General features: G+C 45.0%; 1 protein-coding gene across 2 annotated transcripts in view; it reads right to left on the bottom strand.

Moving 5' to 3' along the window:
- Positions 1 to 14,226, bottom strand: part of LOC143804781 (pecanex-like protein 2) — a 1,087,275-nt gene that overhangs the window by 590,569 nt on the left and 482,480 nt on the right. For both annotated transcript variants that reach the window (XM_077283212.1, XM_077283213.1), the window contains exon 12: positions 4,819 to 4,990. In XM_077283212.1, the coding sequence (XP_077139327.1) occupies positions 4,819 to 4,990 (172 nt within the window). The remainder of the gene's footprint in view (positions 1 to 4,818; positions 4,991 to 14,226) is intronic.

Genomic DNA, 14,226 nt, shown 5'->3' with positions numbered 1-14,226 from the left:
GACTGACAACCTTCTTCCATGGTATAAAAAGCAGAAATACACATGTAGTAATCCAAGAATGAAGAAAAAGGCAGCCACACTCCGTTTATCATGTAAAAAAAAACCTTAGTCTTTATTTACGAATACTTTCCATGGACAAGGTGTATAAGGGCAGGACCAATGCGGGCATGAAGGCAAAAGAACAGGACTACGGCCGGTTCGAGTATAACACGCTTCCACGGGTTCATTCTTGGATTATAATGTTATTTATTCCATATGGTGAGTACTTAAAAAAAATAATAAAAACCCACACAATAAATGATGCTTTTTTATCATACTGAAATATTAAATTTTGCATAAAAAGCGATCAAAAAGTCATAGGCGAAAAAAAATTGTATAAATGAAAATGCCTAATCATGCAGCAAAAATCAAGCTCATTCATAAAAAAAATAAACTTGTTTTGGCTTGTCAGGGGCTCTGCAAATGCGACATGGCATTCATAATCTATTCCAGCAAATGCATGCTCCAAAAATCAAATAGCGCTCTTTCCTTTCCAATCACTGCCATGGACCCAAACAGCAGTTTTTGACCACATATGGGGGGAGGGGTATCTTTGCACATGTAAACACAAAATACAGTTTTTATATGAAGGTCATTAAGGTTATTAAGGGAAAAAGAAACCCAAACCTATACCTGTTGAAAAAGTGATTGCCCCCCCATCCCATTTAAAACAGAAATTAGCTGTGGTTTATCACATCTTTGGGAGGCAAAGTTCTAATTCCCTGGCCACAGGCAGGCCTGATTACTGCCATACCTCTTCACTTCAAGAAATCACTTACAGTACAGTAAATAGGTCCTACCAGACAAAGTGAAGTATACCAAAAGGTTCTCAAAAGCTAGAAAACATGTTGCGATCCAAAGGAATTCTGGAACAACCGAGAAACAAAGTAATTGAGATCTTTCAGTCTTGAAAAGGTTCTAAAGCCATTTCTAAAGGTTTGGGACCCAGCAAACCACAGTTAGGGCCATTATCCACAAATGGCAAAAAAATCAGTTATTTTGTCATAGAAGGAAATTAAATTACCTTTTTTTGGTCACCCCAAAATTGCAATATAATGTAATAAACAGGCGATCAAAACATCGTATCTACAGCAAAATGGTATCAATAAAAACGTCAGCTCAGCGCTCAATAAATAAGCCCTAACCCAGACCAAGAAAAATAGAAATGCTACAGGTCTCAGAAAATGGCGCCTTTCTTTTTCTTTTTTTTTTACAAATTTTGAATTTTTTTCACCACTTAAATAAAAAAGAACCTATACATGTTATTGTTTGGTATATGTGAACTCGTGATTAGAGATGAGCAAACCTTTCAACGTTCGGTTAGCCAAACGTTCCGATGTTCGCCTCTACAGTTCAACGAACATACCCGAACCTCATTAGATTCAATACGAGGTCAAACCAAAAGTATACATACCTTAAGGGGTGACAAAAAGCTTCCCAAATAGCTAAAATTAGGGGCAAATGCCATGAAAAGCGGCATCAATTGACCCACAGTAGAAATTTGCTAATGGCACTGCATGGCAGTCATGGGCCATGCATGAAGTATCAAGGTCTGGGCCAGCAATTACAGCTTAGAATTGAAGTTTCAATGAAGACCTACCTGGTGATTAAAGGAGCGGTGTAAGCCTTCTTTGCTGGGAGCCCTAATACCTCATGCAACAGTTCCAATTTTTTTTTTCCCAGCCATACTCAGATGGCACAAATATAAGTTTCGCAGAGTACTATTGGTAGAAAAATGTAAGGATAGCAACACAGGTAGTTGAGTGAAAATAAATGATTCCCTGCCTGACTGGGGGTCCTACTTCTGCAGGCAACACACATGAAGGAGACCCATCTTGAATTCTTCATATCTCAAAAAATTATTGTCACACACCACTAAAGTGGCCTCATTTTCCACAGAGTAGAAACAGTATAATAGGCCTCTGACACACCTTCTAATAAAGGCAGCACACCAGATAGAGACCCAACTTGCAGTCTACACATTTCAAAAATTATTTTTCATCAGCAGCAGTAGGGACAGCAGACACAGATGCCACAACAAAGATGGCACAGATCAATGCCTGACACTAAAAAGTACACCATCGCCTATACTGCCCAGTCTGCGACTGGGGTGCAAAAGTAATTGGAGATGCATACTTGGTTAATTTTGATGAAAGTTAGGCAGTCTACACTTTCAGAGGACAGCCGGATGCGCTTATCCATCAGGACACTACCAGCAGCACTGAACACACGTTCTGAGAGAGTGATGGCAGTTGGGCATGATAAAACCTCCAAGGTGTGCCAGGCAAACTCAAGGCACTCTTCCTTTTTTGGAGACCAAAATGCAAAAGAGTACAACTTCCCCGTGATGGCATTTACAGTATATTGAGCTCAAAATACTCCTGCACCATCCTCTCCAGTCAATCACAACATGTCAGACTTGTACTCTGTTCTGCTGTTGCACGATCTGGTCTAAAAAATGGGTGAAATGACTCACAGAAATTGCTTATGCCAAAAAACTACTCTGGAGATTGTCTACAATCATGTTTTTGATACTCCAGCATGTGAGAGTCCCTTTCCAGGGAAGGAAGCATCTAGCAAAATTTACTCTTGTACCCTGGATCTAACAGTGTGGCAACCCAACAGTCACCACTATTTCTAACCCTAAGAATATGTTAATCATCATGTTGAAGATAGTACACCAAGATGGTGCTCATGTGTTGGCCACTTCCATGAGGCCCAAGTCCATGGTGTGTTGGTGGCAGGGTAACACATTGCTTTCTCTATTCCCTCTGACCAACCATGGAAAACGGAGAGTCTTAATTTCCTGACTGTAGCCAGTCCATCACCTCTTCCTCCTCAATTTGTTCCTCTGCTCCTGCACCTTCACTAACAGTTTGGTACCATGAGCCCCCCCTCAATTGCTGTAATCCACCATCCCTTGGCACCCGCCTGTGTGACGGCAGTCTGAAACTTACAGATATTGCTATTCCTTCTGCATCCTCCTCTGCTTCCGCAGAAGGGTGCAGAGGTCCTTCATCTGTGCCCACTCCGCAAGTGTGATTTGCACCACAACTGTACTGCGATGGCCCAGGTTATGCAAAAGAACATACTGCACCAGTGGTCATCACTGCTGCCACAGTAGCTGAAATTCCACCATGTCGGAACATTGCAAATCAAACGGTTAACCGGTAGGTCGAAATAACTCTGAAGTGATGCAAGTCTATGACCTGCCAGGTGTGATTGTTGAAAGCGAGCACACAGTGACTGTGATTTCTTCAGCAGTGCATCCAGGCTGGGACAGAGAAGAAAAAATTGTTATACCACCAGGTTGAGGATGTCAGCCATGCAAGGCACATGTATGCAGTTGCTACGGCTTAGGGCCGCCACCAGGTTTGCACCGTTATTGCACACAGCCTTCCCTGGCTCCAGATTCAGTGGAGACAGCCATTACTCTAACATGGCCTGGATACATGTCCACAACTCTTGAGATATGTGACTGTGATCTCCAAGGCATATTAATTTTAACACTGCCTGATTGGTGGGGTGGGGGGGATTCTCTCTCCACTGTTGGAACACATGTTTCATTAATGGAGAGGTTGAGAGCACAGGTGGTGACCCTATAGGAGGTGGAGGTGCCAGAAGTAGTGGAGGAAGTGTTAGATACAGAGGTTTGTCCCACAAGCCTTGGGAATTCCAAGACTTGTGGAGCAGCCCCTTGACCGATATCCCCCACAGCCACCAGAGTCACCCAGTGTACAGCGAGATATAACACCCCTGCCCATGTTTGCTCATCCAGATGTCAGTGGTGAAATGGACCCTGGTAGACAGATTTTATCAGGGAATGGGTGATGTTGTCTGCGACATGCTGGTGTAGCACAGACACAGCTTTCTTAGAGAAGTAATGGCAACTGGGCAACTGGTACTGGGGGACTGCGACAGCCATCAACTTTCCTTTGTATCCACTGGGTGGAAAGACGGCCTTTCCATGGCCAGCAAAGCTTTGGCATGTGTTAGAGGAAACATTCTTTTATGTGACTGACCACAACTGCAGGACCGAGTGCTGGCTTCTGCGCTGAGAGAGAGTGAAGTATGGTGAACAAACTGCAGGACTGTGAGTGAGGTGCAAACAGAGATGTTATGGTAGATTGAGAAAGATGTGTTGTGCTAGGTGACACAAAAACAGCAATCATGTCCACTTCCGTAATAGCTGATGGGTTCACATGAGTTTGCTGCACTGAAAGTAAAGGGGCTGAATAATATTGCACGCCTCACTTTTCAGTTTTTGAATTTCCACAAAAATTTAAAATAGCCAATAAATTTTGTTTAACTTAACAATTGTGTTCCACTTGTTGTTGATTCTTCACCAAAAATTTACATTTGGTATCTTTATGTTTGAAGCATGATATGTGGGAAAAGTTCTACGGGGCCAAATACTTTCGCAAGGCACTGTATACACAGGTTTAGTATACTGTCACTTTAAGCACTGTAGCGTGCAAAATCCATGAACAGTAAGAGAATTAGGAAAATCAGCTAGCTGACTTGTGACTGTAACTATGCAAACTGCATATGAGCGGTCATATGACTACTCAGATTGCTTAAAGCTATGCATGGGAGGGGTTGCAAAACTCAATGTTTGGGGGGGTTTTGCCCCTGGTGCAAGATTCAATACATCATTGGCAGGGAAAGGGTTATTAATAAAGATTAGCACTGATCAACATTGTATTTAGGAAACAAATGAACAATAAATGTGTGTAGGTATGCATTTGATCTTTGGCATGTATATCAAAACAGACTTACCAATAAGTTGATCTCTTATCGTTTTAAGAACATCTGGAGAGAAAAATTGAAATCCATACATTGTAGGAAACTGCATCTCAGTGAGTTTAGCTCCAGCATCCAGCAGCAGAATAAATCCACATAAAATACAAAAATAAACTGGTCTGCTGTATGTTATTATTTGATTATAGCCCTGGTAAAAATAAAAATAAATGAAACAGATTAAAAATATAATTTTACCTTTGTATGTCCACTATTGAATTCAGGATATCACAGCAACATAATCTAAAGAATAGCAATTAACAAAAAAAATTGATACAGGACTAAAAGTTAGTAAAACATAAAACATAAAGTTACCTTTGTTATTTCATTTAAAAAAAAGTTTTATAGTGAAAAATGGGAGGCAGCCTGGACAGAGAAATTAATACATTACAGTGGTGCACTCTCCCCCCAAAAAAAGGGTGTTTCAAATTGTCACAAATATATACGTCAATTCTGTTAGTTTGTCGTATATCAGCCAGCCACGTTCTGCCACTCACATTGTGTTGTGTTATACACTGGGCCTGAGTTTTGGTTCAGTCTCCCCCCCAAAAAAAGGGAGATTTAAATTCTCAACAAGTTTATATACACCTTATACCTTGTTTTACAGTACCATATAACGGTTGTTATTTTGGTTACATTTTCCCAAAAATGAGGAAGTCTGGTGGAAGAGGCCGTGGGCGGTCGTTGTCAGCTGGTACTGATGGTGGTGGTGGAGCATCTGGTGGTAGTGGGAAAAGCAAAAGGCTGGAGGTGTTTAGCCAGCGTCATCGTCTGGCTACACAAGGCCTCGAAGGCTCCCTTATCTTGGAGTAGGAAAACCGCTTTTAAAGCTGGAGCAGCAGGAAAAAGTTTTGGCTTTCCTTGCTGACTCAGCCTCTAGCTCTTTTGCCTCCTCTTCAGAAAGTTCAAAATATAAAAGCAGCGAGTCGTCAGTGGATGCTCCCGGTCAGGAACAAGACGTTTCCTTGTGTCCTTCACCCAAACCAAAAGTGAAGGATGCGTCAGGCGGCACCACAGGTTACTCCATGGAGCTCTTTACACATACCGTGCCTGGGTTAGAAAGGGAAATTGTTAACTGCCCATTACAAGATGAATCGGACATGGAGTGCACTGATGCACAGCCACAGCTAGATTATTATGCTGTCCCATTGACTCAGATCATTACATTGCCCTCGCAGTGTACTGAGCCAGAATCTGACCCTGATGAGACTATGGTGCCCCGTCCTGAACGCTATAGCACCTTACATGGTGACACACAGGAAGGTGCACATGACATTGAAGAGGAGGTGATAGATGACCCAGTTATTTACCCAGATTGGCAGCCATTGGGGGTAGAGGGTGCCGCTGCCAGTAGCTCAGAAGCGGAGGAGGATAATCCGCAGCAGCCATCTACATCGCAACAGCTGTCATCTGGCAGGCCCGTATCAGGCCAAAAACGTGTGTCAAAACCAAAAACAGTTTTTGGACAGCGTGGCCATCCGGTGAAAGTAGAACAGCGTGCAATGCCTGAAAAGGTATTCAATAGTAGGAATAGTGCAGTGTGGCAATTTTTTAACTAAGATCTGAATGATCAGTCAAAAGTTATCAGTACGAAATGCTCAAAGACCTTTAGCAGAGGGAAGAATCTTCAAAATTTAAATACAACGTGCATGCGTAGACATTTAACAAGCATGCACTTGCAAGCCTGGACTAACTACCAAACGTCACGTACCGTTGGTGCACCTGCTCAAAATGAAGGTAGTCAGCAACGCTACATTGCTTCCCTCACTGTAAGCCCACCAGTTAGGACACCACCAGCAGCAAATGTGGAGGTATCGTCGCAAGGCCAAAGCAGTCAGGGAATCACAAGGTTATTGGTAGGAAACACTGTATGTAGGCCAACATCAAGAATACCATCACCATCCCTCTCTCAATCCGCCATGTCCACCACCACCGCTAGTTCCACCATATGCAGCTCTCCAGTCCAGCTCACCCTACAAGAGACTCTTGTTAGAAAAATAATGTACTCATCCTCTTATCCACGTACACAGGGTTTGAATGCCCACATTGCTAGACTAATCTCATTACACATGATGCCCTACCGGTTGGTTGAAAGTAAAGCTTTCAAATACCTGATGGCCTATGCAGTACCACGCTATGACCTACCCAGTCGGCACTTCTTTGCGAAAAAAGCCATCCCAGCCCTCTACCAGCATGTCAAAGACCGCATTGTCCATGCACTGAGGCAATCAGTCAGTGGAAAGGTGCACCTCACAACAGATGCATGGACCAGTAGGCATGGCCAGGGACGTTACGTGTCCTGTTATGATGACCTGGTGGTTAGGAGCACTAGGAATGACCTGATGAGCAAACTAGTAATACAGGACAAGCTCTGGGAAGTGGGAGCTTTGCTGACCGCAACCCCTAAACCTATCACAACAACTAGAAATAGCCGTGGAGCGTACCTGACTCTGCCTAGACGCCTCTTCACAGCCTAAGAGCTAATTACCCCTAAAGATAGAAAATAAGGCTTAACTTGCCTCAGAGAAATTCCCCAAAGAAATAGGCAGCCCCCCACACGTATTGACTGTGAGTTAAGATGGAAGTCACAAACACAGGAATGAAATAGGTTTCAGCAAAGGAGGCCAGACTTAACTAAACAGACTTGAGGATAGAAAAGGTATCTTTGCGGTCAGCATAAAAAACTACCAAAAAACCACGCAGAGTGTGCAAAAGAGACCCCACACCGACTCACGGCGTGGAGGTGCCACTCTGCATCCCAGAGCTTCCAGCTAGCCAAGCAGAATCATGATAGCAAGCTGGACAAGGAAACAGTGGTAAACAAATAAGCTAGCAGGGACTTAGCTTTTGCTGGAGTAGACAGGTCATCTGAAGGATCCAAGAGCAAACTGAACCAGTACTAGGACATTGACAGCTGGCATCAAGTAATGATCTAAGTGGAGTTAAATAGAGCAGCCAGCCTAGAACTAAACGAGGTCAGCTGAGGACAGAACCTCAGAACCAGCAGCTCCACTCACAGCCACCAGAGGGAGTCCATGGACAGAACTCGCCGAAGTACCATTCATAACCACCGGAGGGAGTTCGAGAACAGAATTCACAACAGTACCCCCCCCTTGAGGAGGGGTCACCGAACCCACACCAGAGCCCCCAGGCCAATCAGGATGAGCCAAATGAAAGGCACGAACAAGATCGGCAGCATGAACATCAGAGGCAACCACCCAAGAATTATCCTCCTGACCATAACCTTTCCACTTGACCAGGTACTGAAGTTTCAGTCTCGAAATACGAGAATCCAAAATCTTCTCCACCACATACTCCAACTCCCCCTCAACCAACACCAGGGCAGGAGGGTCGACGGAAGGAACCATAGGAGCCGCATATCTCCGCAATAACGACCTATGGAACACAATATGGATGGCGAAAGAAGCTGGAAGGTCCAAACGAAACGACACAGGATTAAGAATTTCAGAAATCTTATAAGGACCAATGAAACGAGGCTTAAACTTAGGAGACGAAACCTTCATAGGAACATAACGAGACGATAACCAAACCAAATCCCCAACACGAAGTCGGGGACCAACACAGCGACGGCGGTTAGCGAAACGTTGAGCCTTCTCCTGGGACAATGTCAAATTGTCCACCACGTGAGTCCAAATCTGCTGAAACCTGTCCACCACAGAATCCACACCAGGGCAGGCGGAAGACTCAACCTGTCCTGAAGAAAAACGAGGGTGGAAACCAGAATTACAGAAAAAAGGCGAAACCAAAGTGGCCGAGCTGGCCCGATTATTAAGGGCGAACTCAGCCAAAGGCAAGAAGGACACCCAATCATCCTGATCAGCAGAAACAAAGCACCTCAGATATGTCTCCAAAGTCTGATTGGTTCGTTCGGTTTGGCCATTTGTCTGAGGATGGAAAGCCGAAGAAAAAGACAAATCAATGCCCATCTTAGCACAAAAGGACCGCCAAAACCTCGAAACAAACTGGGAACCTCTGTCCGACACGATGTTCTCCGGAATGCCATGTAAACGAACCACGTGCTGGAAAAACAACGGAACCAAATCAGAGGAGGAAGGCAACTTAGGCAAAGGCACCAAATGGACCATCTTAGAGAAGCGATCACAAACCACCCAGATAACCGACATCCTTTCAGAGACAGGGAGATCTGAAATAAAATCCATGGAAATATGCATCCAGGGCCTTTTCGGGACCGGCAAGGGCAAAAGCAACCCACTGGCACGAGAACAGCAGGGCTTAGCCCGAGCACAAGTCCCACAAGACTGCACAAAAGAACGCACATCCCATGACAAGGAAGGCCACCAAAAGGATCTAGCCACCAAATCCCTGGTACCAAAGATTCCAGGATGACCAGCCAACACCGAACAATGAACCTCAGAGATAACTCTACTAGTCCATCTATCAGGGACAAACAGTTTCTCCGCTGGGTAACGGTCAGGTCTATCAGCCTGAAACTCCTGCAGCACCCGCCGCAAATCAGGGGAGATGGCAGACAAAATTACCCCCTCTTTGACAATACCAGCCGTCTCAGGAACTCCCGGAGAATCAGGCACAAAACTCCTTGAAAGGGCATCAGCCTTCACATTTTTAGAACCCGGAAGGTACGAAACCTGTTGTGAAATTGGATTCTGGGCTCCCCCGGTGGCCACTTGTGGAATTGAACTTGTGTGCATCATCCCCTCTGTTCACCTGCTCCTATCAGGATGTGGGAGTCGCTATATAACCTTGCTCCTCTGTCAGTTTCTTGCCGGTCAACAATGTAATCAGAAGCCTTCTGTGCTTGTTCCTGCTACTAGACAACTCCCAGCTAAGTTGGACTTTTGTCCTTGTGTGTTTTTGCATTTTGTTCCTGTTCACAGCTGCTGTTTCGTTACTGTGTCTGGAAAGCTCTTGTGATCGGAAATTGCCACTCTGGTGTTATGAGTTAATGCTAGAGTCTTAAAGGAATTTCTGGATGGTGTTTTGATAGGGTTTTCTGCTGACCATGAAAGTGTCCTTTCTGTCTTCCTGCTATCTAGAAAGCGGACCTCGATTTTGCTAAACCTATTTTCATACTACGTTTGTCATTTCATCTGAAATCACCGCCAATATATGTGGGGGCCTCTGTCTGCCTTTTGGGAAAATTTCTCTAGAGGTGAGCCAGGACTGTCTTTTCCTCTGCTAGGATTAGGTAGTTCTCCGGCTGGCGCTGGGCATCTAGGGTTAAAAAACGTAGGCATGCTACCCGGCCACTTCTAGTTGTGCGGCAGGTTTAGTTCATGGTCAGTATAGTTTCCATCTTCCAAGAGCTAGTTCTCATATATGCTGGGCTATGTTCTCTCGCCATTGAGAATCATGACAGTTTGACCGGCCCAAAAAAGGGTTAATTTACTGGCTGAGAAAGGAGAGAAAAAAGAAGTCTGCTACAATTTTTTTTTTTTTTTTTTTTTTTTTCCTCTAGTTCTGAGTGTGCTCTTAATTGAATCACTTGCTAGTCTGCCTATACTGCAGCCTTCCTCTCTTTCTCTCCTTCTAATCCTTGAATGGCTCTGTGTTCACCTGTTTCAAATGGATCTTCAGAGTGTAGCTACAGGTTTGAATAATCTCGCCACAAAGGTACAAAATTTGCAAGATTTTGTTGTTCATACACCTATGTCTGAGCCTAGAATTCCTTTGCCTGAATTCTTCTCGGGGAATAGATCTCACTTTCAAAATTTTAAAAATAATTGCAAATTGTTTTTGTCCCTGAAGTCTCGCTCTGCCGGAGACCCTGCACAGCAGGTCAGGATTGTAATTTCCTTGCTCCGGGGCGACCCTCAAGACTGGGCTTTTGCATTGGCACCAGGGGATCCTGCGTTGCTCAATGTGGATGCGTTTTTTCTGGCCTTGGGGTTGCTTTATGAGGAACCTCATTTAGAGCTTCAGGCGGAAAAGGCCTTGATGTCCTTGTCTCAGGGGCAAGATGAAGCTGAAATATACTGCCAAAAATTCCGCAAATGGTCTGTGCTTACTCAGTGGAATGAGTGCGCCCTGGCGGCGATTTTCAGAGAAGGTCTCTCTGATGCCATTAAGGATGTTATGGTGGGGTTCCCTGTGCCTGCGAGTCTGAATGAGTCCATGACGATGGCTATTCAGATCGATAGGCGTCTGCGGGAGCGCAAACCTGTGCACCATTTGGCGGTGTCTACTGAGAAAACGCCAGAAAATATGCAATGTGATAGTATTCTGTCCAGAAGCGAGCGGCAGAATTTTAGACGAAAAAATGGGTTGTGCTTCTATTGTGGTGATTCAACTCATGTTATATCAGCATGCTTTAAGCGTACTAAGAAGCCTGACAAGTCTGTTTCAATTAGCACTTTACAGTCTAAGTTTATTCTATCTGTGACCCTGATTTGTTCTTTGTCATCTATTACCGCGGACGCCTATGTCGACTCTGGCGCTGCTTTGAGTCTTATGGATTGGTCCTTTGCCAAACGCTGTGGGTATGATTTGGAGCCACTGGAGGCTCCGATACCTCTGAAAGGGATTGACTCCACCCCATTGGCTAGTAATAAACCACAATACTGGACAAAAGTGACTATGCGTGTTAATCCGGATCACCAGGAGGTTATTCGCTTTCTGGTGCTGTATAATCTACATGATGTTTTGGTGCTGGGATTGCCATGGCTGCAATCTCATAACCCAGTCCTCGACTGGAGAGCTATGTCTGTGTTAAGCTGGGGATGTAAAGGAACTCATGGGGACGTACCTTTGGTTTCCATTTCATCATCTATTCCCTCTGAGATTCCTGAATTCTTGTCTGACTTTCGTGACGTTTTTGAAGAACCCAAGGTTGGTTCACTACCTCCGCACCGGGAGTGCGATTGTGCCATAGACTTGATTCCGGGTAGTAAATACCCTAAGGGTCGTTTATTTAATCTGTCTGTGCCTGAACACGCTGCTATGCGAGAATATATAAAGGAGTCCTTGGAAAAGGGACATATTCGTCCTTCATCATCTCCCTTAGGAGCCGGTTTTTTCTTTGTGTCTAAGAAAGACGGCTCTTTGAGGCCGTGTATTGATTATCGACTTTTGAATAAAATCACGGTTAAATATCAATATCCGTTACCACTGCTTACTGATTTGTTTGCTCGTATAAAGGGGGCCAAGTGGTTCTCTAAGATTGATCTCCGTGGGGCGTATAATTTGGTGCGAATCAAGCAGGGGGATGAGTGGAAAACCGCATTTAATACGCCCGAGGGCCATTTTGAGTATTTGGTGATGCCTTTTGGTCTTTCAAATGCCCCTTCAGTCTTCCAGTCCTTTATGCATGACATTTTCCGCGATTATTTGGATAAATTTATGATTGTGTATCTGGATGATATTCTGATTTTTTCGGATGACTGGGACTCTCATGTCCAGCAGGTCAGGAGGGTTTTTCAGGTTTTGCGGTCTAATTCCTTGTGTGTGAAGGGTTCTAAGTGTGTTTTTGGGGTTCAAAAGATTTCTTTCTTGGGATACATTTTTTCCCCCTCTTCCATCGAGATGGATCCTGTCAAGGTTCAGGCTATTGGTGATTGGACGCAACCCTCTTCTCTTAAGAGTCTTCAGAAATTTTTGGGCTTTGCTAACTTTTATCGTCGATTTATTGCTGGTTTTTCTGATGCTGTAAAACCATTGACTGATTTGACTAAGAAGGGTGCTGATGTTGCTGATTGGTCCCCTGATGCTGTGGAGGCCTTTCGGGAGCTCAAGCGCCGCTTTTCTTCCGCCCCAGTGTTGCGTCAGCCTGATGTTGCTCTTCCTTTTCAGGTTGAGGTCGACGCTTCTGAAATCGGAGCTGGGGCGGTGTTGTCGCAGAGAAGTTCCGACTGCTCCGTGATGAGACCTTGTGCTTTTTTTTCCCGTAAATTTTCGCCTGCCGAGCGGAATTATGATATTGGGAATCGGGAGCTTTTGGCCATGAAGTGGGCTTTTGAGGAGTGGCGTCACTGGCTTGAGGGGGCCAGACATCAGGTGGTGGTATTGACTGACCACAAAAATTTAATTTACCTTGAGTCTGCCAGGCGCCTGAATCCTAGACAGGCGCGCTGGTCGTTGTTTTTCTCTCGGTTTAATTTTGTGGTGTCATACCTACCGGGTTCTAAGAATGTTAAGGCGGATGCCCTTTCTAGAAGTTTTGAGCCTGACTCCCCTGGTAATTCTGAGCCCACAGGTATCCTTAAAGATGGAGTGATATTGTCTGCCGTTTCTCCCGACCTGCGGCGGGCCTTGCAGGAGTTTCAGGCGGATAGACCTGATCGTTGCCCACCTGGTAGACTGTTTGTTCCTGATGATTGGACCAGTAGAGTCATCTCTGAGGTTCATTCTTCTGCGTTGGCAGGTCATCCTGGAATCTTTGGTACCAGGGATTTGGTGGCAAGGTCCTTCTGGTGGCCTTCCCTGTCACGAGATGTGCGAGGCTTTGTGCAGTCTTGTGACGTTTGTGCTCGGGCCAAGCCTTGTTGTTCTCGGGCTAGTGGATTGTTGTTGCCCTTGCCTATCCCGAAGAGGCCTTGGACGCACATCTCGATGGATTTTATTTCGGATCTGCCTGTTTCTCAGAAGATGTCTGTCATCTGGGTGGTGTGTGACCGTTTCTCTAAGATGGTCCATCTGGTTCCCTTGCCTAAGTTGCCTTCTTCTTCCGAGTTGGTTCCTCTGTTTTTTCAAAATGTTGTTCGTTTGCATGGTATTCCTGAGAATATCGTTTCTGACAGAGGGACCCAATTCGTGTCTAGATTTTGGCGGGCATTCTGTGCTAGGATGGGCATAGATTTGTCTTTTTCGTCTGCTTTCCATCCTCAGACTAATGGCCAGACCGAGCGGACTAATCAGACCTTGGAGACATATTTGAGGTGTTTTGTGTCTGCGGATCAGGATGATTGGGTTGCTTTTTTGCCTTTGGCGGAGTTCGCCCTCAATAATCGGGCCAGCTCTGCCACCTTGGTGTCCCCGTTTTTCTGTAATTTGGGGTTTCATCCTCGATTTTCCTCCGGTCAAGTGGAATCTTCGGATTGTCCTGGAGTGGATGCTGTGGTGGAGAGGTTGCATCAGATTTGGGGGCAGGTGGTGGACAATTTGAAGTTGTCCCAGGAGAAGACTCAGCTTTTTGCCAACCGCCGTCGTCGTGTTGGTCCTCGGCTTTGTGTTGGGGACTTGGTGTGGTTGTCTTCTCGTTTTGTCCCTATGAGGGTTTCTTCTCCTAAGTTTAAGCCTCGGTTCATCGGCCCGTACAAGATATTGGAGATTCTTAACCCTGTGTCCTTCCGTTTGGACCTCCCTGCATCCTTTTCGATTCATAATGTTTTTCATCGGTCATTGTTGCGCAGGTATGAGGTACCGGTTGTGCCTTCCGTTGAGCCTCCTGCT

This window comes from Ranitomeya variabilis, chromosome 2 (assembly GCF_051348905.1).
Source record: "Ranitomeya variabilis isolate aRanVar5 chromosome 2, aRanVar5.hap1, whole genome shotgun sequence".
NCBI classification, from domain to species: domain Eukaryota; kingdom Metazoa; phylum Chordata; class Amphibia; order Anura; family Dendrobatidae; genus Ranitomeya; species Ranitomeya variabilis.
The sequence above is the reverse complement of the archived record's forward strand: the minus strand, read 5'-3'. Positions and strand labels throughout refer to the sequence as shown.